At 39.3% G+C, this 24,378-nt stretch overlaps 2 protein-coding genes across 7 annotated transcripts in view; one reads left to right on the top strand and one right to left on the bottom strand.

Moving 5' to 3' along the window:
- vav2 (vav 2 guanine nucleotide exchange factor) overlaps positions 1–4,738 on the top strand; it is a 172,739-nt gene extending 168,001 nt beyond the window's left edge. For all 6 annotated transcript variants that reach the window (XM_068335758.1, XM_068335756.1, XM_068335754.1 and 3 more), the window contains one exon: positions 2,492–4,738. In XM_068335758.1, coding sequence (XP_068191859.1) covers positions 2,492–2,539 — 48 coding nt within the window. In that variant the 3' untranslated portion in view covers positions 2,540–4,738. The remainder of the gene's footprint in view (positions 1–2,491) is intronic.
- Positions 4,739–6,117: 1,379 nt separating this feature from the next.
- On the bottom strand, positions 6,118–23,861 carry LOC137608833 (coxsackievirus and adenovirus receptor homolog). Its single transcript, XM_068335424.1, has 7 exons — positions 23,747–23,861; positions 20,192–20,349; positions 19,017–19,221; positions 17,803–17,955; positions 16,727–16,849; positions 10,363–10,504; positions 6,118–6,316 (listed from the first exon to the last, which is right to left on the bottom strand). The coding sequence occupies exons 1-7, from the start codon at positions 23,859–23,861 to the stop codon at positions 6,118–6,120; spliced, it is 1,095 nt and encodes a 364-aa protein (XP_068191525.1).
- Positions 23,862–24,378: the final 517 nt, after the last annotated feature.

The raw sequence follows: 24,378 nt of genomic DNA, 5'->3' as shown, positions 1-24,378 counted from the left end.
TTAATGAAGCCACTGGTAAGATCTGTTTTTAATCAACAGATCTAAATAGTCAAAGATTGCCACAACTAGCTCAGAAAACAGCTGGCACAATGGGTGAAGTGTAAATAAGAACAGGGTGCAATCATTCGCAAAGGAATCATGGTTCTAGGTATTTTAAGCACATGGAGTAAAATCGTTCACAAAATGGTGAACCTCAGCTCACCCTAGCTTGTGAATGACTGAGGATGCCCCACTCATAACCGATCATCCTACAGATGACCTTCTTGACCTGCAGAATGCCCAACTTCCATCCATTTTCTTGAAGACAAGTCAAACATAATCATCTTATCCGGGTCACAGGTCTGCTGCAGCCTATTCCGGCTGACTACGTACGAGGAGTGGGCTACGCCCCAGATGCATCGCCAGTGCATTGCGGGGCCACACAAATGACTCACACACACTGTCACACCTATGAACATTTTAGAGTAAGCAGTTCACCTTAACTGCATGTTTCTGGAGCTGGGAGAAAGCTGGAGAACCCGCAGGGAACCTATGCAGACTTGGGGAGAACATACAAGTCAGAACAGTGAGGAATCAAAATCAGAACCTTCTTTCTGTGAAATGACAGTGCTCCCCCACTGTGTCACAGTGCCCCACTGTGTTACAGTGCCCCACTGTGTTACAGTGCCACCCTTCACAACCAGTCCATTCTCAATGTTTCAAATAATTCTGCTGGCAAAAAAATTCAGAATAAGCTGACATTGTGAAAATATATTGACGTATGATATTGTTTTTGACTGAATATCTGTCAAAAAGCATTAATCAGGTACTACATTTGAAAGGTTCCACATGCTGTTGCAATGTTTGGTATAATTAGTATGGATTGATTTGAGAAAAATAACACTGACTTAAACCAAAGCACATCTGGTGGAATGTGAACAGATTGGTACCGGTGGTGCAGTGGGTCGCACTGTTGTCGCAAAGCAAGAAAGTTCCAGGTTTGATTTCTTTCTGTGTGGAGTTTCTTTGTTCTTCCCGTGTGTGTGTGTGTGTGTGTGTGTGTGTTTATCTCCTGCTTCCTTCCACCTCCAAAAAAATGCAGTATGGGTGAATGTTCTGAACAAAATTGTCTGTAGGCGTGAGTGAGAGCGGGTGTGTTTGTGTTGTCTTTCATGTTGCCCATCGATGCGCTGGCGTCTCATCCAGGGTGTACCCCACCGTTCTCCTTTAGCCATCTGGGATACGCTTGTGACCCTCTTGTCTATAAGAAAATGGATTGTTAAAGTCAATTTTATCCTATGTAAACCTGATGTTACCAGGCAACTGAAGGAAATATGAATATGTGTGGTCGCGTGTTTATCCAATACGCCACAGCTTGACAAAGCACATGCAGACAAAACACTAATTAGACAATAATCTATTTGACATGTTGTGCTCTGCATTTAGAAAGTCCACTGCATACTATTTCAAAGCAGTGGTGCCCATACCGAGTGAGAAAACAAGGGCTGACCATGACTTATAGTTATAGATGTGAAATAAAGGGCCGCAATTGTCTTTTTCAAGGCTGGTGAAGGATTGACTCAGTCTAATCAGTCTGATAGGCTACTTTTTAGTTTTTGTTGATTGGGTTTAAGCAATATGAATGATGAGAGGTTAGGAAAAAAATATTACAACTACCAACTTCCTATTAACCTTAAAGTAGCTCAAGTTTCAGTGTGCATTGTATGTGAGTTTTAGTGTTGATTATTTTGTTTTTTGACATTTGTGCACTGTAAATGTAAGAAATAATCATTATCCCCTTCTACACAGTAATTCTATAAAAGAACCACAACATGTAACTTACTTCATGCCACCCTTTTTCTATGTGCACTGAAACAAAACATCAGAATAGTGATGCTCCTTTGTCATATTTGAACTAGCATCCTGGTGCTGCACAATGAAAAGGAGCGGCATACAGTAAAACACGGTGGCACCAGCATCAGTTGTTATGCATTTCATATTAATCAATCAAATAAGAAGGCAAAATCAATCATTTACCTCCTGTTACAAAACAGGTTACATCATGCTATAGTTTGAGGGAAAAGAGCTCCCCCATCTTATGCTGACATTTTCCGTTGATTTTGTTTTGAGATCATTATTAACCAGTTACTAATAGCTATTAGCTGCCTTATTAAATCAACTAACTCATTGCAGGTTAACTCATTTTTATGTGACATCATTTTTGTTAGAGCATTACCATTATCTCTGCTGCTGCAACAACACCGACCAACCAATCCAGTCTTCTAAAGAAACCTCTATAACTCACAAATACAGAATGTTAGGGCACCCCCCCCCCCACACACACACACACACACACAAAGAAAAGGGTGTATATTTCCTATGCAATGTTTGAAACATACCAACTTCAAGGGAAGTCCTTTTTTTTAAACACAGCATGCATGAAAAACAAATCAGGTTTAACTGCACTGCATGTCTTTCAGTTCATATCACTGATTACTGTTTCATGTTTCAGATCGGATGGTTTCCTTCAACCTATGTGGATGAGGAGGGGGTGCAGTAAAGCATGGACATTTGCCAGCCTGCCTCTGTTTTAAATCAGGAACCATCTTCTATCTACTGTCCTCAGAGAAAATTACCCACTCTCTCCAGGAAAACACAAGGAAAAAAAATGCTTTTTTTCCTGTAATTTTTGCTGCATACTCATTCCGACTTAGTGTCTCTACCCCATTCCTTTATCTTTAATTATGCATCAGCTTTTCTTTTCCATGTTTTTTTTTTTTTTTTGTCAGGAGGATCCTGTTTTAACATCCGTACAGGAGAGAAGAAAAAACTGTCCGTCATCCTCTGTTTGCTCTGCCGATATTGAACTGAGGACACAGCAGTTAGTGACTTGATAGCTTTACATTGAAAAAGGCTCCCTTGTTGTTGCAGGTCTATGCGTGGTGAAATAATTGTACAGTACAGATAATTTATTGAATAGAGACTATTATCATTGCCAATGATTATTGTGGGGAAGTTGATTTTTAGCAACAGCAAGGAATCAGATAAGAAAACATAAAGAAACAGGAAAAAAAAAACTGACAAATGCTTTGTTTTCATGTTGAAATTTTGCCTTAGTTGTCATGGTGATGCCTTGTGGGTTTACACTAGTGGAGGGAATCAACTTTACTGGCCGACTATATTTCTACATGTATGCATGTGCCCGTGTGTGGCCCAAAAACACACACACACACACACACACAGACCAATGTACAGTACTGTGCCTTTGAAGAATGGTCTTTCTGAACCTCAGCAGCAGCCAGTAAAGAACAATACCACCCCCAGAAATGCAGCTTGTCCACGTTCAAAAGAAGGGGAAAGGCACTTATACCACATACTGCTGACGACTTGATGTCTGAGCTGCAAGAAGGAAAAAAGAGCAAGATTGTGTCAAACTTCTCCTAAATGGTGACTCGATGGACTCACGCAGAGAGTTAGCCAACAGCGTTAACATTCACAGCCCACGTTGGTCTATCGGTGCAAATGGACGGTTGTGAAAGAGAAACATCAGGACCTTCCACTTGATTTCACTCATTTGAAACTCAGTGTTCGTTTTTTAAGTGTCTTCTGTTATTTTTGCACCGAATGAATTTATTTTTTTTAAAAATCTTTTAATTGAAGCCAAATTCAGCCATGTTTTAATGTCTGCGTGGAAATCAATTGATCGTCATGATTGTTTTTTACCTTGCCTTATTCTTTTTACAACTGATCAGGCGACAGGAATATCTCTCCCTTGATGTTGCGCTTTTTGTGTGTGTGTGTGTGTGTGTGTGTGTGTGTGTGTGTGCGTGCGTGCGTGCGTGCGTGCGTGTGTGTGTGTGTGTATGTGTGTGTGTATGTGAAATCCATTTTGGTGCTGTGCAGTCTGTTGAAAATAATGTCACAAGATATTGAATCTGAAGGAAGACTTTGTGTCAAAACTAATATGAATCCCCAGAAAGAGCCCCCTATTCATTCTGTGAGTCCCCAGGGGTTCAGTGCTCAGTGTTTGCTTTAAATTCCAGTAATGCCATTAAGAAATCTTTGATTGAAAACATGTATAAGCATACCACAAAATTGTCTATCATAAACGGATACTCAGACGTTTAATGACCCAATCAGCTCAATTTTCCTGCTTTTGACTTGAATAATAGTAAATTATTTACGCGTTTTTAACCTGCGGTTAGTACTGATGTATTTCTCAGCACTTACAGTGAATCATATTTTTTAGCAATTAAATAATTCGCTGTGAACCAAAGGGGCAAAAATAAGAAATTGATTCTTAAGAATTATCTGCTGGAAAGTAGTCTGTTTTTATAAAAATGAAGACTTGCCGCAGATTGGTAAATGAAAAAATCCATTGTAACCAACTTCAGGCACCTCACTGAGAAGATAAGTGAAATCATTGAGTACTTCAGCGCTGGCTGGTTCACAAAGACTTGCAGAAAAGGCTGGTGTGTTCAGTTTCTAAACTTCTGACTGTCTGACGTGTTTTTTGCAATAGCTGACAAATCTCAAAGTCCTATTACTGTGAGAGGGATGATATAGAGGAGACCTCCATGTTGTCCAGAACAGGGAGAAGATTTAATCGTTGTTTATGTAGTGGACAAAAACCCATTGCATGTGGCTGTTTATATTTCAACTTCTGTCCATACATCCCAGAAAAAAATAAGTACTTTATTGTGTAAATTTTTTCAATGGTTGAGGATTTCCAAATGAGGTCTATTATGAAATAAATATTTCTCTTTTGGTTTAAATTTGTCTGACTGAATTATTTTGAGTTGTGATTGTTGTGTCTATCGTCATAAAAACACCCAAACTTCAACTTAAATACACATAATGTAGCCTCTGTAGCTTTTATCAATGGCATATTTTATTTTTACAGCACAGGCACACTTTTCTTTTCATCAACGCAGGAGTAAAGCTGTGTCAGTAAATCATTAACAAGATTCACAAGGGGACTTATCAACAAAATATACACAAATAAATGAGACCACGATCAACAACAAGCCCACACCAATGAGAGTGGTAGGAGGTTGTGATCATCAATGTTAGCTGGTGAACAAACCATTGCTATTGCTATTAATCAGTTATAACACCTGACTAATTATCAAAATGTGTACTTCTGTGTGTGTGAGTGGAGTTCAGAATTTTGGAAGAATTGTCCCGAACTGGAAACCTAACTTGGTAAAGGCTCTCCTCGAGCAGCTGTAAGATCTGGGCCCAGGACAGCCCAACCTGTTACTGAAACTGCTGGCAAGCAAAATTAGAAGAAGAAGAAAAAAAAAAGATATATATATATATATATATATATATGTGTGTGTGTGTGTGTGTGTGTGTGTGTGTGTGTGTGTGTGTGTGTGTGTGTGTGTGTGTGTGTGTGTGTGTGTGTGTGTGTGTGTGTGTGTTCTGCGCAGTATCTTAGCTGTTCCTAGGACTGCACTTTTTGCATCAAATCATTCTGTAATTTTTTCTTAGCTTGATGAATATGGCACAGCCCTGAGCCGTTACTAAAAACATGTCCATCAGTTACCACTGAGTCATTATATTTGTCATTTTAAGATTTGAAGTGTAGGAGTGAATCTTGAGATAAGGAGGGGTTGGTTAAATGTTCATACAGATTTGGGTATACTTTAGATGAGGATTCATGAGCAGAGACCAATTTTCCATTGAAAATAGTGTCTAGATAAATCTGAAGGTATTAACAGTTCCCACAAGTTTGTTTTTCTATAATAATAATAATAATGAAAGCATCTGTGGGTGTGTGTGTGTGTGTGTGTGTGTGTGTGTGTGTGTGTGTGTGTGTGTGTGTGTGTGTGTGTGTGTGTGTGTGTGTGTGTGTGTGTGTGTGTGTGTGTGTGTGTAGCCAAATGCCAAACTTCCAGGACAATGGACACTTTTTAAACTGTATTAACAAATACTTTGGCTCTACAGATTGAGACTTTAATGCTACATTATGTAAAGAGAGAAGAAATGATGAGCCAAGTAACTGACATGAAGAATCACCACAACTTTATAGCATAGCAATGGATTCCATTTGTTCAACTGTCCTCTTCTGGATCTTCAATACCAAAATTACAATTGCAGATAGAAGCATTTCATTTCAGCTCCTCGACACCATCAGACTATGTTCACATTACTTGCTGTGATATTTGACTGATGTGAGCCCATGGCGGCTGCAGGAGGGAACCTGCGTCCTTCGTTGGAAGAGCTTCCTTCACTCCAGCCCACTTGACAGTAAGTAACCTCTGGGTGCTGTTTGGTGCTCTGGCTCATGTAGCGACTGACTAGGCGGCTCTCGGGAGGTTCAGCATCCTCCCTGTTCAGAAAGAAGAAAATAAACAACAACATTAAAGGGTGTCGCTGTTCCAGAAATAAGTTCAGCTCAGTTCTGTGAACTTGATTTATTTCATGATAAAATGAGGTGAATTGCAGAAGATTAATGGACTAAGGTCTCAATATGAATATAATATCTTAAGAAGTATTGTTGAAGTTTCCAGGTAACGCTGCATTGATAATTTTCACAGTATATTCTTTAAGGTCTGGTCAGCTTATTTTGAGAGTAACAGTAATTGTAAAAAAATATAAACATTATTTTGTTGGTTAAGTAATAGGAAATCATTTTAGTTGTGAGGTGAGGGGAAGTCATCCATCCATTTTCTATAGCCACATAGTCTGTGGGGTCACAGAGGTATTGGAGCCTATAACAGCAAACATTAAGAAAGAGTAAGGGTACACCTTCAGCAAGTCGCCAGGTCAACTCCTTCCCACATTGGAAGAAAAACAACAGATCTATATTGAATATTTGAATGTTTTTAGTGGTTGGAAGCCAGAAGACATGGGTAGAACCCAGGTGGATAAGTTGAGAACCTTGATGCTGTGAGGAAACAGCATTTTCCACTGCTCCAAAATAAAGCAGGTACTGTTTTAGATTTACCAATGCTGCAAATAATTTGTCTTGATGTATGACTTAAGGATGAGTTTATCTCCTTAGTATAGAATAGCTGGTGGATTAATGAATTAATGACATTGTTTCTTTTTTTATTTTAATTTTTGCTCCTCACACTCATAAAGTTGCTGTTATAAACTTAAATCTAGGTTGTTTTAGCTGTCTTCAGTGCATCTGTATCCATATTTCCCAGAAAGAAAGAAAAAAAAAGTGCTTTAGTTATTTGTGTTTGTTTGTTTGTGTATGTATGTATGTATGTATGTATGTATGTATGTATGTATGTATGTATGTATGTATGTATGTATGTATGTATGTATGTATGTATGTATGTATGTATTTACAACATAGCAATATAACGGTGACCTGTAGGTGAAGAGCACAAATCTTTGTTAGTGCCTATTTGCAGGTGCTTCACAGGAGTGCCGACTCTCTCTGAAACCTTGCTTTCACTTCTTCTGTTCTTCAAAGGGATAAAATTCACTCTGATGCTGGTTTCAACCAGCAAACACCAAAAAAGTTACACAATACAATCTCGTCAACACCGCTGCCAACATTGGAGCTTAGCAGCTACTTTGCATTATGAATTTATGTAACTTTGCCGTACCAGCTGGGATTTGCTCCACTGTCAAAGAAAACACCCTCACAAATGATTGACTTTGGCATTTTCTGCTCTTGCAGAGGCCAAAGACTCAGATTTTTGCTAGTAAAAGGAATAAATTTGCTTTTATGAAAGTGAAATAGGAAGTGAAGTTCCTCTAGAAATACCTGTGTGTTATACCTTCTGCCTTGAACAAGAATGTGGACGAAAGAGTCATTAAATTCTCTCCAATTACTGTAATTTCCTAATGGGTCATGGCTTTGTGTTCATGTTTTCCCATAAGAAAACAATTATCAAGCATGGACTAACTCTCAGTGACTTCTATAGAATTATTATGCATTTTCCTCTTTGAGAATTTGCATCCTGAGAGGTACATTTAATCCTTTACTAATCCCTGTGATTTTTCAGTTATTGCTTTGTTGCAGCTGCCAGATTCTGAACAATTACGTTATCAATGCTACAGAATTGCCATAGGAAAATGGAAACTCAACGATGACCCCGGAGAGCTCTGCAGGTATAGTACGCCTCAGCTCTTAAAAGCTCTGTTGTGTCTTTCAGCTCATTGATTCGGTTTAACATCCTGACATTTTGTGATTAACTTTGCTTTTAATCAGAAAATGTATCAAGGAAAATTATATCTGAAACATATTTCAGCGTGTTGACGAGCTACTTACTTGATGTGAGACTGACAAGTTTTCGCTTTGGTCTGTGTTCCATCTGCTAACATGGGATTTAATCCAAATTCATACAACATCCTGCCTCTCTAGATTCAACCTTTGTTAGGAGGTGTCACTGCACTCAGAACCATCTGTCCAGTCAGCAGCGCAGCTTGAGATCAAAACAGAAACAGGCTGTAAAATTTCCATCAACAGAAGTACGTCTGTATGAAAAATATATGGTGGATTTTAAAAATGCTCCGAAAGTGAAGACAGCCCCTGTCATCGTTTAAAATTCAGCAGTTTGTCCATCCACATGTAATGTTGTATCAAAAAATGAAGGTATTGTTTTTAGATAACGTGAATGTATTGCTTTATCTGATTTGACAATCCACATGACTCATTTCTGAACTTTTTCTTTGCGCTCAGGCAGCAAGCCTTAGCTGTTTACCTTGAACAGCTATCTCATGGCCCAAATGATTACTGTTTTGCTGTGTCTCCTTTGTGAACATTTCACTGAGATGTCACATTCATGAGAAGAGAGATGAACTGCTGTTTGTCAGAGATACAGAGAAGCCATATCAGGGTTGTAGCTTGAAGAGCCTCTCTGTCTCCTGAAGACAAGTCTGTCCTCCCACACTAACAGCACATTTCAAGCATCTACTTTGAAAGATGTGGGGTGTGTCAAACAGCATATGAACTATAACTTTTTCTTGTCCTTTTTTCTTGGGAGGAGGCATTATTTGTTTTCAAAGGGAGACATGGAGATGTCAGGACGGGAGTTTTACTGCAGAACGTCAGCCCGGGAGCAGCTCTGCGTTCTGTGTCCTGATCACAATCCTCATCATCACACTGGCAACAAAACCCGAACAATGACTTCTTGTTTAAGACAGTATCCCACGCTGACCTTTACAACTAGTTACAAAGTTTTAGCAATCTGCTTAGGACAGAAATCTAAAAAAAAATGTGCAAATGGGATTTTTGAACATGGTTTGTGTTCCAAAATTAGATATCAATATTAAAAATTCAGTTGTCCCAATGCTTTTCTTTGCCTTTCAATGAACCCTTCTTGATTTTACATACTATGCCTTTTTTCTGCCACAAAATAATTGTAGAGATAAAACATCTGCATTGATAAATAGTTACATTGATGGATAGATGGATGTATGGACGGACGGACGGATGGAAACTTCTGATGACATAGCCGGCTGCCTGTTGTCAGAAATAGTCTGGTTTACAAACCTTACACAACAGTATTTTGTTGTTGTCCGAGAGGATTAAACAAGATATAATATGTTGATTCTTGAGTTATAGACACATGCAAGATATGTTTTGGTACCAATTCTGAAACATCACTTTCTAATGTTTTTAAAGATTTTCTAGTATTAAGGCAAGCAAGCCAAAAAAGACACTGCATTTGTCACTTAGAATCCCCCTCATGTGTTCTCTGTCTCTCTCTCTCTGTCTCTAAAATAAATAAATAAATAAAAATACAGAGAAGATCATCAAGAACAGAAACCATTTGCAACTTTTAATGACTTGTTCTCAGGCTTTCAGGATGATACATATGAGGAAAGTGATGTTATTTATAACAATTTACCTGAAGAAGTCAGTTTGTTTCAAAAGTTAGACAAAGAAAGCTTGAGCACCTGAATGGTAATGGGATTTAATCACATTGTTTAGCACAATGTGACATTTCCAAGGAGACTGTAAATAACTCCATCTGCACTAATAAACACAGAGGGATCAAATAAAGTGGAAACATTTGCTTAGAAGTTTTATCTTTATCTGAAGATGTCTTAAACAACGCTTGATTTTCTCTGTCTGCATCTTCTTTTTTATTGCCTTTGCCTTTTTATCTGCTTTGTGCTGCTGAGTTTATATCTAACATATTTATGATTACATGTCTGCCTTACCATGAAGACTGAACTCATATATTTTTATTTCCATAATGAAGCTAAAACCATATTTTACTTTTACTTTTGTATATTGTACACAGCAGTACTTTTCTGAGTCTTGTAACCCATTTAACAGAGTCAACTATTCCAGTAACAGAGATGAAATTTTCTTACTCATTGGACTTTGTGATAAATGATAAGAATTCTTGCAGTTCTTTAGATGTACTCTACTGTTTCTGTCGGAGTTTTAGTGTTACACATTACCTGATCTCATTGGAAAACTCCTTCTCATAGCGATACCTGGTACTCATCTTCCAGTAGAGGATTGCAATGAAGACCAGCACAATGAAGATAAAGAGCAGGGAACCCACCACAGTACCGACTAATACGCCAACTCTGTTTGGAGCTGTGAGATACATGTAAAAAACACAACATTTTGTCAGAAGTTTCATAACAGCACAGGCTCACCAATATCAATAATATTAATACTGACTCAAACACATCAATACAGATTCTATTGAAAAGCATGTATCACCAAAATTTTTAAGTACACTTATATTTAAGGATTAAATAGAAGTCTCTGCGACATTTATATGTGTATTATCGATATCACAAAAAGTTTATGTCAATTAACTTTGACATAACCCCACCCCCACCCCCCAGGGTAGACCTCTTATTTCAGCACCCGCATTGGTAGAATTGTGTTGTCAGGGTGATTCAGCACACCTAAGATTCCCTGATAGCTGCGCACTCCGAAGTCGCGACCCGTCCCTCCACCTCTCTTGTACTGATTGTCATTAACTGCATATATATATATATATATATATGCATGTACAAAAAACTGGAGTGGAAAACATAAAACATAATTTCCCCATTGTATGGACAAATAAAGTGGATTTAACCTTTAATCTTTAATGTGAAGTGGAATTACAAGAAATAAGTAGCAAAAGAAATCTCTCTACTGAATAAAGTCAACTGGACTTGTAAGAATAGCTTGAAGATGTTAGCCTTCCATTCAAGTAGCTTATACAGTTCTGAATGACTGGTCCAACGCTTTCAACTAGTGTGAGTGGTCAAGGTTGACATGTTGTAAAGAGAGTCTTTGTGCATCACTGCACATGGCACATCACATTGTCATTTTATATAAGACATCAAAGAGAAGAGAACAAAAAAAACTATACATTGAATATAAAAGTACACTTGATTATATTTGTTATAGAGACTATGCAACAGTAAACAAATTGAAGTGACATTAGTCACAGCTTTTCCAGTGTGCCATACTATTTTCAATATAAATTGCAGATGCATAGAATATATATAGTATAGAATACATTTTATAGAATATAAAATTTTAATATAGTATACATTTTATTGAATATAGAATATAGTATATTTAATATAGGATATATTTAATATAGGATAAGGACAACAATACAGAATAAGGACAACAGAATATATTTAATATAGAATAAGGACAAAAATCTCCATCTGAATGTGGAGAAGATGAAGGAGATTGTTGTGGACTTCAGCAGAGCATGCACCCAGCATGCTCCACTAACCATCGACGGTGCTGCAGTGGAAAGGGTCAGCAGCACCAAGTTCCTGGGTGTGCACATCTCCGAGGACCTGTCCTAGAGCAGCAACACCGCATCAAAAAAGCCCAATATTGCCTCTACTTCCTCCGCAAACTGAGGAGAGCAAGAGCCCCCCCACCCCCCTCCCCCCATCATGCTCACCTTCTACAGAGGCAGCATCAAGAGCATCCTGATCAGCTGCATCACTGTGTGGTACGGCGCCTGCACCGTTTCCCGCCGCAAGACCCTGCAGCACATCGTGGGAGCAGCAGAAAAGATCACTGGTGTCTCTCTCCCTCCCCTAACAGACATCTATAACACTCGCCTCACCCGCAAAGCCATCAGGATTGCTGGTGATCCCACCCACCCCTCTCACAGCCTTTTCAGCCTGCCGCCATCAGGGAGGAGACTGCTGAGTCTGCGGGCCAAAACCAGCAGGCTCAAGAACAATGTCTTCCACCAGGCAATCAGGAGGCTCAACTCTCTCGCTGCTCTGCCCCCTCTCATAGCCCTGAACTCCACCCTCACCCTGCCCTGTCCCCCCCAGCACCTGACAACCTCTCTGTCCCTCTCTCTCTCTCCCCTGTAAACTCCTCACCCTATCTCTAAGGGTGTGCCCAGCCACTCTACGGAGGAAACTCATTTCAGCTGCTTGTATCCAGGATCTTGTCGTTTCGGTCATGACCCAAAGCTCATGACCATAGGTGAGAGTAGGAACGTAGATTCACCGATGAATTGAGAGCTTTGTGTTACAGCTCAGCTCCTTCTTCACCATGGCATACCTATACAACAACTTCACCACTGCAGAAGCTACACTGATCCGTCTGTCAATCTCACATTCCATCCTTCCCTCACTCATGAACAAGGTCCCAAGATACTTAAACTCCTCCACTTAAGGCAAATACTCTCCACCGACCTGAATGGGGGCACACCACCGTTTTCCAGTAGAGACCGCCCTTTTCCAATAACAGAACACCACTCGTGATGAGATCAGGGAGGCCGTTCATCCGAAACATCTCTTTCCAGGTCTCACTGTCTCACTCCAAGAAGAACAATAGAGTGCCCAGTCAGAGCACTATTTAGTATCCCTCCCGGGGAATCGAAGAAGGCCGGGTATTCAACAGTGAGACACCTGTCCCCAACCCGAAGGCGCAGACCCTTTTGTCCACCGGGTTGACGGCTGAGCTGTGGGGCTATAAGCAAGCCCACGCCATCCTGCCTCCATACGAACCCCAACTTCGCCTGCCCCTCCGCCCGACCGTATGTTCGTCCATCCGTCCATCCATCCATCCGTCCATCCATCCATCCATCCATCCATCCATGCATCCATCCGTCTGTCTGTCACTCTGTTCCAAACAGGTAGGCCAAGCAGTCAGTATTAAACAAAACTCAGTTTGCTCCCAAGATCTATAAATGTTAAAGATCAACAACTGTCGGTATTATCTCTTGGACAAACAGTAATCTAGATAAGGTCCTGAACTCTGCAGAGCAAATGTTTCATTCAGTTTGTGATTCCCTGAGCTCAGAAACTTTTGTTTCATGCATTTCTGTAATCAACAAACACACATACCGTATACTGATTGCGATGAGATGAGGTCAAGTGGGTTTTTGTTCCGTCCTGACAATATCTAATGTGGAACTCCCCACCAGCTGTCAAGAACTGAAGATGTCTCTTAAATGACACATAATGTCTACAAGCGTTTCCCCAAGTCCAGTCATTTCTATTCAACACAGATAACTACCATGACCAGGATGACTGACAGTCTCCACAGGTACCACGCAGAAAATAAAAGAAAACAAAAAAAGCAGGCAGGCGCATTTCCAAGAAGAAATACAGACTTAAAGAAGACAAAAATAAAAAAAGGAAACAAAAGAGAAGCTCGTGCAGGAGTAAAACATAAAGTGCACATGCAGAAAATACAAATGAGCTGACAAATTACAGAGGGAAAGCACATGGACTAAATACACAGGAGAACAATTAGCGACTGGTTAAGCAAATTGGAGCAATAAGCAATAAGCAGTAATAAGCTGTTGTTTAAATCATGACATAAATTAAGAAAGAAATGACTAAATACAACTAAAACCCACAATGCATTTCACTGATTTGCCTTCAATTTTTTTTCACATCCAACTACAGATAATACAATTGATTATGATCGAATCAATGGGTATGTGTTGAACAGTTCTACCAATAATGGGTCATCCGGTGGGAGGGGGTTAGTAAAGAAAGTTTTTGTCAACTTTTGATAAACCTAGCTCAATATTGTGCAGATTATGAATGTTTTTAGTTTTTCCACTCTCTGTGAGACTTCTTTAACGATGTTTATTAAAGTAGGTAGCTTTACGGTGAGATTATGGCTTTGTTTCCTTTTAAAAAGAGGTGACCATATTTATTTTGATTATCAGTCTGAAGACCAGCACTAGAATGAACCAGAAGTTTTCATAGAATTCACCATAGAAGCCTCTGGGTTCTGACACTTCTAATTGGGTGAGATATAGAGAGTCGAGAGAGTTCTCTTGTGTTATTGAAGGATCAAAGACGAAAGCACTCTATTTTTCTTGTGTGCCGTGGAATTTCACATTGAAATGTGAATGAAGTGAATAAAATATTTTCAGTCTCCTTCACACTGCACACTTTGAACATATAAACAGATAATTATATATATATATTTTTTCCGTTAGCTCTATCTTCTGGCTTTTGCCTCTTTGAGTGTGAAGGTGTAATCCAGGGTGTTGCAGTAGACTTGAGAATGCTACTCCCTGATTTCCTGATTTTGCCTATTTCATAGTCCTGTGACCAAATGTTGACCAGGCACATTGTACCGTTAGCCTGGATGTCATTCAGTATTTCTTTCCCCCTTTCCAGCAGGAGTCTGACTGTTGTGGTTGAATGGTCGTAAGGGTCTACTAGAAGTGAATGTCCCCACCCTGAAAACTGAATGCACCACCATTGTCATAGTAACTAAGAAGACGGAAATAACTGACATGAATGGCATCTTTTCATACTTACTGCAGACTGCTATAAAGAAACAATTTTGTTCATTTGTTCTGGTGAATATTTCTCTACCAATCATTTATTTATGTGGAATTTAATTATCCTTCCATTTATCTTTATTAGATGAGACAGTCACAATCATCTCATCTGCCTTTTATCTGCCTGCTGGAGCCTATCCCAGCTGGCTATAGAAGAAACTCCAGATAGGATGTCAGTTCATCGCCAATGGATTTAATTCTATTATTTACTATTTGTCCTTTATTTTTCCTTGTTATTTGTGTCTGTAATCATTGTTATTAATACCACTAATGTGTAAATTACCATAACATTAACAACAACAATATTATTATTATTATTATTATTATTATTATTATTATTATTATTATTATTATTATTATTATTATTATTATTCTTAGATAGATAGATAGATAGATAGATAGATAGATAGATAGATAGATAGATAGATAGATAGATAGATAGATAGATAGATAGATAGATAGATAGATAGATAGATAGATAGATAGATAGATAGATAGACAGATAGATAGATAGATAGATAGCATTAACAGGACATATACTAAAAAAACAAAAAAAAACTAAAACTAAAAATATAAACAGTATCAAATTAAATCCATTTAACCACGTGCTGACCTCGCCACCTCCCCCTCGCTCCTCCTGAGAGAGTCATTGTACCCCCTGATGGCACGGGGCATGAAGGAGGACCTCAGCCTCTCTGTGGAGGCGCTGTGTGACAGCAGTCTGTCGCTGAAGGTGCTTCTCTGCTGGGAGAAGGTAGTGTGCAGGGGGTGGCTGGTGTTGTTCATGATAGCCTTAACTTTAGACATGGTCCTGCTCCCTAGTACTGTCTCCACAGAGTCCAGGCTCAGCCCGACCACTGAGCCTGCTCTGCGGATGAGTCTGTTAAGATGGTCCATATCTCTTTTCTTGGCCCCACCACCCCAACACAATGGCTCATGACTGCACACTGGAGACTACGGACTGATAGAACATGAGAAGGAGCTTAGGACAGATGTTGAAGGAGGCCACCCTCCTTAGGAAGTACATCCTGCTCTATCCCTTCTTGTACACACAGTCTGAGTTGAGTGACCAGTCCAGTCTGCTGTCTAGCTGTAGTCCCAGGTACTGATAGTTTCCTACCACCTTCACCTCACTGCCTTTGATGATCATTGGTTGTGGAGAGGGAGGTGCCCGCCGGAAATCCAGCACCATCTCCTTGGTCTTGGAGATGTTGAGCTGGAGCTGGTTTTGTTGGCACCAATGCCCTGTATGCCCCCTCATCACCCTCCTGGATACATGCCACAATCGCAGTGTCATCGGAGTACTTCTGTATGTGGCAGGTATCTGAGTTGTGATTGAAGTCCGATGTGTAGAGGGTGAAGAGAATGGGGGAGAGTCCCCTGTGGCGCCCCCGTGCTGCTGGTCACCATAGAAGACAAACAGTCCCCCATATGGACGTACTGGGGTCTGTCCGTTAGGTAGTCCGTGATCCAGCTCACGAGGTAGGGGTCCACAGCCATGGAGGTCAGTTGGTCCTGTAGGAGCCGGGGCTGGATGGTGTTGAAGGCGCTCGAAAAGTCAAAGAAGAGCACTCTGACGGCACAGCCCCCGGTGTCCAGGTAGGAGAGCACACGGTGGAGGAGGTACAAGACAGCGTCATCAACCCCAACCTTGGCCTGATAGGCAAACTGGAGAGGGTCCATTGCACCCTGCACTTGTGGACGCATGAGCTCCAGGACCAGTCGCTCTAGGGTCTTCATTACATTATTATTATTATTATTATTATTATTATTATTATACATTTTTTTTTCAGTAGTTGTAGTAGTATTAGTAGCAGCAGCAACACTAACAGCATTACATATTTTTCAAACTTCATTCACATTTTCCATTCAAATTTTTACATTTAAATAACAAATTTAACTACAATATATTTAATTCTTACCATTTGTGGTACAACTACAGACTGAAGATGAAATCTAGGTATTCTCTTATTGGTTTATTTGTGAATGGGAACATTCTGTACGAGGGATGGGTTACTCACGTTTGTTTGCTTTTATGTTGATCCTACAGAGTTGGGATCCAACGGCATTGTTCACCTCGCAACGGTAGGTTCCGGCGGTGCTCAGAGAGTGGTTGCTGATTTTCAGCACCGCAGTTACTCCAGCTGAGGTGGGAAAAAACATGTACAGTACAACCATCAAATGTATACTCTATGAATAAATATCTGCTGTATAAATGGTTCAAACAAAGAGGAAATACTAGAAGATTATGCCATTCATGTTGAAATCATCATTATAAATGAGAAGGGTTATGAGAAAGGAGTCAACTAACACGCTCAGTCTGTCTGCAGTGTTCTGTTTGCACTCAATTTGCTGTATCTTTGGCAGTAAAAGGACATCGATCACTGCAGTTTACAAAGAACAATGTCCAAATCATTTAAGGGAGTGTTTTTGTTGAAAGGAGAGTGAGAGGAAAAATGGAGAGAACTGTGAAAGAGCTTAGCTGCACCTCATTATTTTTTCTTTCTTTGTCCTGCATTTTGTTTTTTGAGAAACTTTTAAAAACCTGAATAAACCGGTCAAATGTGTGGAATTCTTAAGCTTTAAATATAGAAAGAAAATAAGAAACACCACCTGCAAAATGAATTTGCCTGTTTCCCAGTCAACAGCCACCTACACATGTATCTATCTTCGTATAGACAAGACGATCGCATTTGTCTTGTCTGCAGCCATTTAACCACCTTGTGGGTCTCGGGTACACCCCACCACTCATTCACAGGTGGCTAAGATAGGCCCCAGCAGACCCCGGAAGAGATTCGACCTTATCACAGAGCTACATCAAGAACAGAATAACCATGCAAGCTTACACTCAGACCTATAGACAATACACTCAGCTACATTTTTAGGGGGCTGAGAGGAATTCGGAGAACCCGGAGAGAATCACACAGACATGGGGAGAGCATGCAAACTGCACAGAAAGACGTCAAACCCAGAATCTTCTTGCTACAGCACTGCCCACTGTGCCACCATGTTGCCCCAACTAAACACACACACAGCAATACACATTTTTGTAGTAGTTTTGTAGTAGCATCATGACATCAACAGAGGTCATGCTTACTCTGTGTGGTTGGGGCGGGGTGGGGGCCCTCGCTTTCCCTCCTCCATTCATATGATAATGGAGTGGAGCCTTTTTCAGACTTGCAGTGCAGGGACACAGCTTCACCGACCAGCTCTTCTCCCTCCACCCAGCATTTTGGTACAGATGGCTTTACTGGATTCATAAAAGAAATGGACATCTGAGTGCTGCTATTTGAATGAATATAATAATCAAACTGGCTTCCATGACACAGATTGCTTCTATAACCCAGAAATGTTTAATATGCATGAGTTAGAAAACAAGCATGCTTTCATTGGACATTATAATTACATACAAACATGATAGAGTTGAGTATTGATGTGTTTTGAAAGGGTAAAAGAGAGATTGGTGTTGATAAAGGTGATCATTTTCTAATGATACTAGCATGTTCTTCAGTTTGTAAACTAAGCAAATGCAATCCATCCATTCATTCAAGCATCTTCTGAAACACTTAGCTCTTAATCTTAGTGCAAAAACCATGATCTGTGTCATGACTGTCTTTCATGACTTAATACCAGAGATTTTCATTTTGACTGAGAATATTGCTATGATCAGACATAAAACAGACACCATTTAGTCAAACACACGATTAAGAAATTGGAATAAGTAGTGGCCTCTTCCCAGATCCCACTCATACATGTTCTAGACTGTACTGTGGACTTTCCTCTAGCCACTGGGTCAGAATGAATATATTTGGAAATTACTTTCACCCTAATTTTAAATTAGAAATACCTTTTCTTTCTCAAATGAACTATTTGATCTACACCACTTAGTTCAGTATAGACCTCTTCAATAACTCTACTTCAGTTATTTCTTTCAGTACTGGTTGCATGACCACAGCTAATCTGCAGAACCTTATTTACATTTGTTACATAATTAGATGTATGCTGAAGGTGATAACATATAGGTGAAAGTATTTGGCAAAAAGTAACAAGTGTAGAAGAGGTGAAAAATGTCATATAAATGTCATTATTTGCAGGATTTGTAAAATGTACAACTAATAGTGTAAAACAAACTATGTCTCTCTCTCTTTAATGTCTTAAAAATAACTGATTGCAGGCACTTTAACATTAGTTTTGTGGCTCTTATATAATTCCTACCAGCATGTGACCAGAACATGTGATATTAATGCTAAAGGTTAATTTATGCAGGAATCAGATGAGTGGTGTTCAACCCACACGTAATCCAGTGCTTACCCATTACCACCAGTGTCACCTTGCGTGTGTCCACTCCAGGTGATTTCTTCACTTTACACTGATATGTAGCACTATGAGCAGGCGACAGTGGTGCTATATATAGTGAAGCGTCACCCACTGACGGGTCAGCAGCAGCAAAGTTGAACCTTATGGCAAGAATGTGATTAGCATGGATGTACTTAGTGCCACTGGTGTAGGACATGAGCTGATGAAAAACACAAAAAAACAACAAGAAAAAAAAAAGGTCAACAAATTAGATAACCTTTTTGGACAGACTTGTAATAGTTTTTGTCCATCAATTTAAAATAAAAGGTTTAAGCACATTTTAAGTGGATTCTCCAAATGTGGTCATTAATCCAGTTCTGATGAATGTATATGACTTAAAGAGCAGGAAAAGGCAGCCGTTGTTTGCAAATATCTGGTGTAGAAAGTGTAACTTATTATTAATATTACTTCAATAATCGAGTCCATACCACGGATAACATTCAGTATACAGACATTAGCATGCAACTTTACAGTACTGTAAAACATATGGAAATATTAGGGAAGCATGCGTGTTTGGTTGATTGTAAGCTGATACGCCTCCTAGTTGCCAAAAAAATTTGAAGAGTGCATCTTTAATTTTGCACTGAATAATATTAAGATGAATTTAGGATACAGAACTGTTTCAGACTATCCTGTTCAGTAGATTGAGTGTTATGGAAAGCATTGTGATTATGCACAAATCAATACGCTACACGTGTCTAGTGTCAGACTAAGTGCATCCCTGTATTGATTGATTGATTTGACGCAAATAGAATAAACAACTAACACTTGTTAAATTATAAAGGTGGCTGGAGTTCATCCCCTCTTCACATTGAATTCTAATTTAGGCATTAAGATCACGATCACATCACTTGAGATGAGGAAATTATCAGGCATGAAGTCTGAAGAGGTGCCTGTGATTGTGACATGTATCCAGTGGGTTGTGCTGTGGTTTCTGGTGTACGTGTCAACCTAATTTTCAAACTATTACTTATTACTTAGCCAAGTCTAGCTAAACTATTACTTGGGGTAAGTCTTAGCCCAATTGGCATGGCAATGTTGGACAGATTTCTCATAATTTTCTTTCTCTGGAAGACATTTTTGGTGAAGTGAGGCTAACTGTTAGCAGCAGTTCACACTGTGTTTCTTACCAGCTGATCTTTCTTTGTGCTGTCAGGGCTGACGACAGACCATTCAATGTCAAGCTCTCCCGTGTCTGAAGGGCTTGAATTGAACTTGCAGCCCAAAGTTACACCCTCCCCCTCGGCCTTTCGGATAGTCTGCGGCCCCGTGGATGTCACCTGCATCCCTTCAGAGTATTTAGAAATTCAGACAAGTCACAAAATTATTAACAGGCTCATATTAGGTAGTTGTAAGGATAACCACGGTCTGCTTTTTATAGATGCATTTAATAATTATTCAGATTATTTTCCTCACATGAGGTCTGGGTATAATAGCAAAATAGCAAATAAGTGTTTTCACAGCAAAATTTGGCACAAGAAAACAAATCCTGAAATTATTCTCAGACAAGTTTAAAACAAGAAATCAATCCATTTTCTTCAGAAACTTTTAAACTGGTGGTTAAATAAGTTTAGAACTGTTGACAATTGAGAACACAAAATAAATGCAAGTGTTGAAGCATAAAAGTTTGTTTTGCTTTTTTCATTTTCCAATTTTCATTCAAAAACAAATATGTGTACACTTACTGAGTCAGACGTACAATATATTGTCGAGAAATTGCAACCCAGAGGAAATGTGTTCAGAAAGACAACTTAGACAACAATAATAAAAAAAAAGAAAAATAGCAAGTATAATTAAGTCTTCGTACATGAAGGAAATACTTGTATGTCTCAGATTTGCAGTCGCATTACTCTTGAGTTCATGTCCCTGGATGCTTTGGTAAATCAGTTGTTGTCTGGAGACATAATTCCACAAGCTGATTGGATGGACTGCGGGCTCCGTGGTAACACAGGTTGAAACCCACTGAGGATTTAACAGCTCAGTGGTGTTCAACACAGAGGAGACATGAGAGTCTCCCCGATCATCTCTAAAAAAACTACTTCAAAATAAATTTTGGTTAGTTTATCGGTGCTCCTACCTGTGCTCAGTGTTGCAGCAATGCATATCAAAAAGATGAGCAACCAGTGTAAGCAGTCGGGGCACAAAACTTGCCAGAAAAGACTGCAGACCCATCTGCACATCGTAGGTCTGTTTGAAGTGATTAAGAGGAAAAGGTTCAAATGAACGACATTACAACAGAGCAAATGTTTTATATGTAATGACATATGTATAAGGTTTTGTGTGAATCAAATCAAATAAGGCACGATTCTATAAAAAGAAGTCAATAATGGTGTTACCTTCAGATTCCTCCAAATGCCTGGTAATGGAATACAATAAAAGAAGGAGCAGAGTGCCTCCTGTTGCTTTCCCTTCACTCCTCCCCCTGTCGACTTTCTTCGCATCAGAATAACCACTTACAATTGGATGACTGATCCACTTGTTTAGCTTGTTTCACACTTGACAACCTGAAATCATTAGTCATTCACAATTAAATAAAATGATGTAGAATTTGATTTTGATAAGTAATAGAAAGTTAGAGGAAAAAGAAGAAATTAGGGCTTCAGAAATTCACAATAAAAAAAAAAAAGAAAATTTATCTGCAAACCAGAATACCTGGATTCAGTACAACTGTAATTGCTCTCAGCTTGTATTGTGTTGTTCACAAATATTCCAATACATGAAAATGAAAGAAAAGTACTTAAAACAAAGAATAACAGAATAAAAAGAAAATATTTTAAACAATAAAATAAAGAATAAATCACCTAACTGCCTTGTTGTTGGAAATGCAATACACCTCACAAAGCTTCAGCAGCTCTCTTTTATCAGATGTCTGGTTTCAAAAAATCAGGAGACAAAGAAAGCATGAAGTCTCAAATGACACAAAACCTGTTGGTCAGCTAAAAGCACGAGCCACGAGGTTTGTACATGCACAGAAAACGAGAGATTATCTGTGAGGTAAATGTACAACTCGGCAGGATTAAAAAGCGACCAGCCATTAAAGAGAGCCTTAATCGTAACATAAAACATCAAAAATGTTTGGAAAAAAATGGGACTTTTTTCAGTAGTTGGATGCTCTACAAACTCTCTGTTACTAGAGTGTCTTCGAACAGTTGGAGAATAATGAGCATGATAAGCATCAAAAAATAACAAGCAAATTCATCTTTCACTGTTCTTCTTTGTGTTACCTTTCTTATGGCACTACAGGAACTAAAATTTCTTCAGCCTTGATCATTATTTCTTTTCACAAGCAACGGAACCCAAATAAAAAGGCTTAATGAAACTGGAGTTGGTGCTGAGCGACAGGACAGAAAAAAAAGGACAGGAACACATACAAAGAGAACAAAATGAATAAAAGGTTCATTCCAAAGGAAACAATAGCTGTTCAAAGATGTTTATTTCTTCACAGAACGTTATGTTGTATGACCTTAGACATTATTTTTAACTAATTTAACCATTTCTGAGTGTTGAACCACTTTTCAATTTAATAAACACATTTTTTAGCTGTGTGCCTACACTCCAGAAGAAGCTGCATCATCAGCATGTAATCTGAATGTCACAAATCCCCTTTTTTAGGGCTCCTATACTACTGATCTTGGTTTAATTATTTAATCCGGGGTCTTCTATAACAGTGGTCCTCAACCCCCGGGGTTGTGTCATTTGGTACCTGAGAGAATACACAACTTTGTTTTGGAAAATGCCCGGATTCTCTCCACTACATCTGTATATAAGTCACTCTTGTCGCTGTCAAGATGCATGCCTTGATCACATACTACCTTCTTAAGGGGACGCTCCATCCGGTAAGAAAGAACACATAATAAATAAATGGTCGCTCTAAAACTAGCGAAACAAGCAAAAAACCAAAATCTTTGCGCAGGGTAAAGGAGCCAGTGAGGACACAGAAGGAGGACTTTAAATAAAAAAGGAACCTGCAAAATAACAGTTTTTATGCTGGTCGTAACATTTGATTTTGTTTTATTTATTTGATACACCTTAAAGGCTGGTCCGTGAAAATATTTTTTGATATGAAATCGATCTGTGGCTGAAATAATTTTTGGGACGACCGCTAACATACCTCAGACCAAAACCCCACAGTTCAATATGATTGCAGTTTATTCAGGTTCTAGTTTCACCACTCATTGGGTTTGATACAGAGATTGGAAGTAGCAGACTCCACAAGGAGAGGCATTAGACCTCTCACCCACACAACACACAATACCACTGATTTAGTAGGAAGAGATCATATCATGGCAAACCTCTTCACAAATTAATGATTCACAAAAATACGTAGTTGCAAGAAAACACTCAATTCGTAGTGCTTCATACGCAAATTAAATGTATTCACAAGACCAACATGTATGTTAGTTTCAATTTATCAGTAAGAATGTCAGTTTTAGGCTTTCTCTTCCATTTTCAGAGTATCTTGGCTTCACGAACAAAACAAATATATTTCCTGAAAGCTCAGTGGAAAAAGTACCAAAGAAAAAATCAGTAATTCTCCTCAGTTTGAGGTCCTTCGATTTGTTCCCCACCGTCCCTTTGACTGGCACAACTTGCACTTAATCACTATCCTGATAAGATGGAGGCCCCCACAGCAGCAGTCTTACTACAATGAACAAAAACACTTTTCATCCATGAAGTGAAAATACATGCTTCAAACAGGCAATCTTCTGCATCCTCCTCTCTGACACCAACTGCCCTCATGTCGTCCCTCACTCCACCTTCTTTTGGTCTTCCTCTTGTCCTCTTCCCTGGTAGCTCCATCGTCAATGCCCTTTTACCAACATACTCATACTCTCTCCTCTGAATGTGTCCAAACCATCCAAGTCTGCTCTCTCTAGCTTTGTCTCCAAAACATCTGACCTTGGCTGCTCTTCTGACGAACTCACCTCTGATCCGATTCAACCTGGTCAATACTAGAGAGAACCTCAATATCCTCATTTCCACCTCCAGCTCAGCTTCCTGTCTTCTTTTCATTGGTTCTGTCTCTAATCTGTACATCATGGCTGGCATCACTACTATCTTATAAGCATTGCCCTTCAGTCTAACAGAGATTCTTCTGTCACATAAGACACATGACACTTTCCTCCACCCTTTCCAGCCTGCTTGGAACTGTTTCTTAACCTCCTTACCACACTCACGGTTGTTCTGGGCTGTTAACCCCAGGTATTAAACGTTCTCCACTTTTGCAAATTTCTTGTCCCTGTGGCCTCACTCCTCCTTTTCCACTCCTCTCATTTATGACCAATATACTATTTTACTTTTGCTAACCTTCATTCCT

This window comes from Antennarius striatus, chromosome 15 (genome assembly GCF_040054535.1).
Source record: "Antennarius striatus isolate MH-2024 chromosome 15, ASM4005453v1, whole genome shotgun sequence".
In the NCBI taxonomy this organism is placed as follows: Eukaryota; Metazoa; Chordata; class Actinopteri; order Lophiiformes; family Antennariidae; genus Antennarius; species Antennarius striatus.
This window is presented reverse-complemented; position numbering and strand designations above follow the sequence as displayed.

Coding starts and splice junctions, on each gene's coding strand:
- LOC137608833 (XM_068335424.1), bottom strand. CDS start 23,861: ATGGAGCTACCAGGGAAGAGGACAAGAGGAAGACCAAAAGAAGGTGGA. Junction 17,956..19,016: donor GGTGACACTGGTGGTAATGG/GTAAGCACTGGA, acceptor TTATGAATCCAG/TAAAGCCATCTGTACCAAAA. Junction 16,850..17,802: donor CCCCGCCCCAACCACACAGA/GTAAGCATGACC, acceptor TTCCCACCTCAG/CTGGAGTAACTGCGGTGCTG.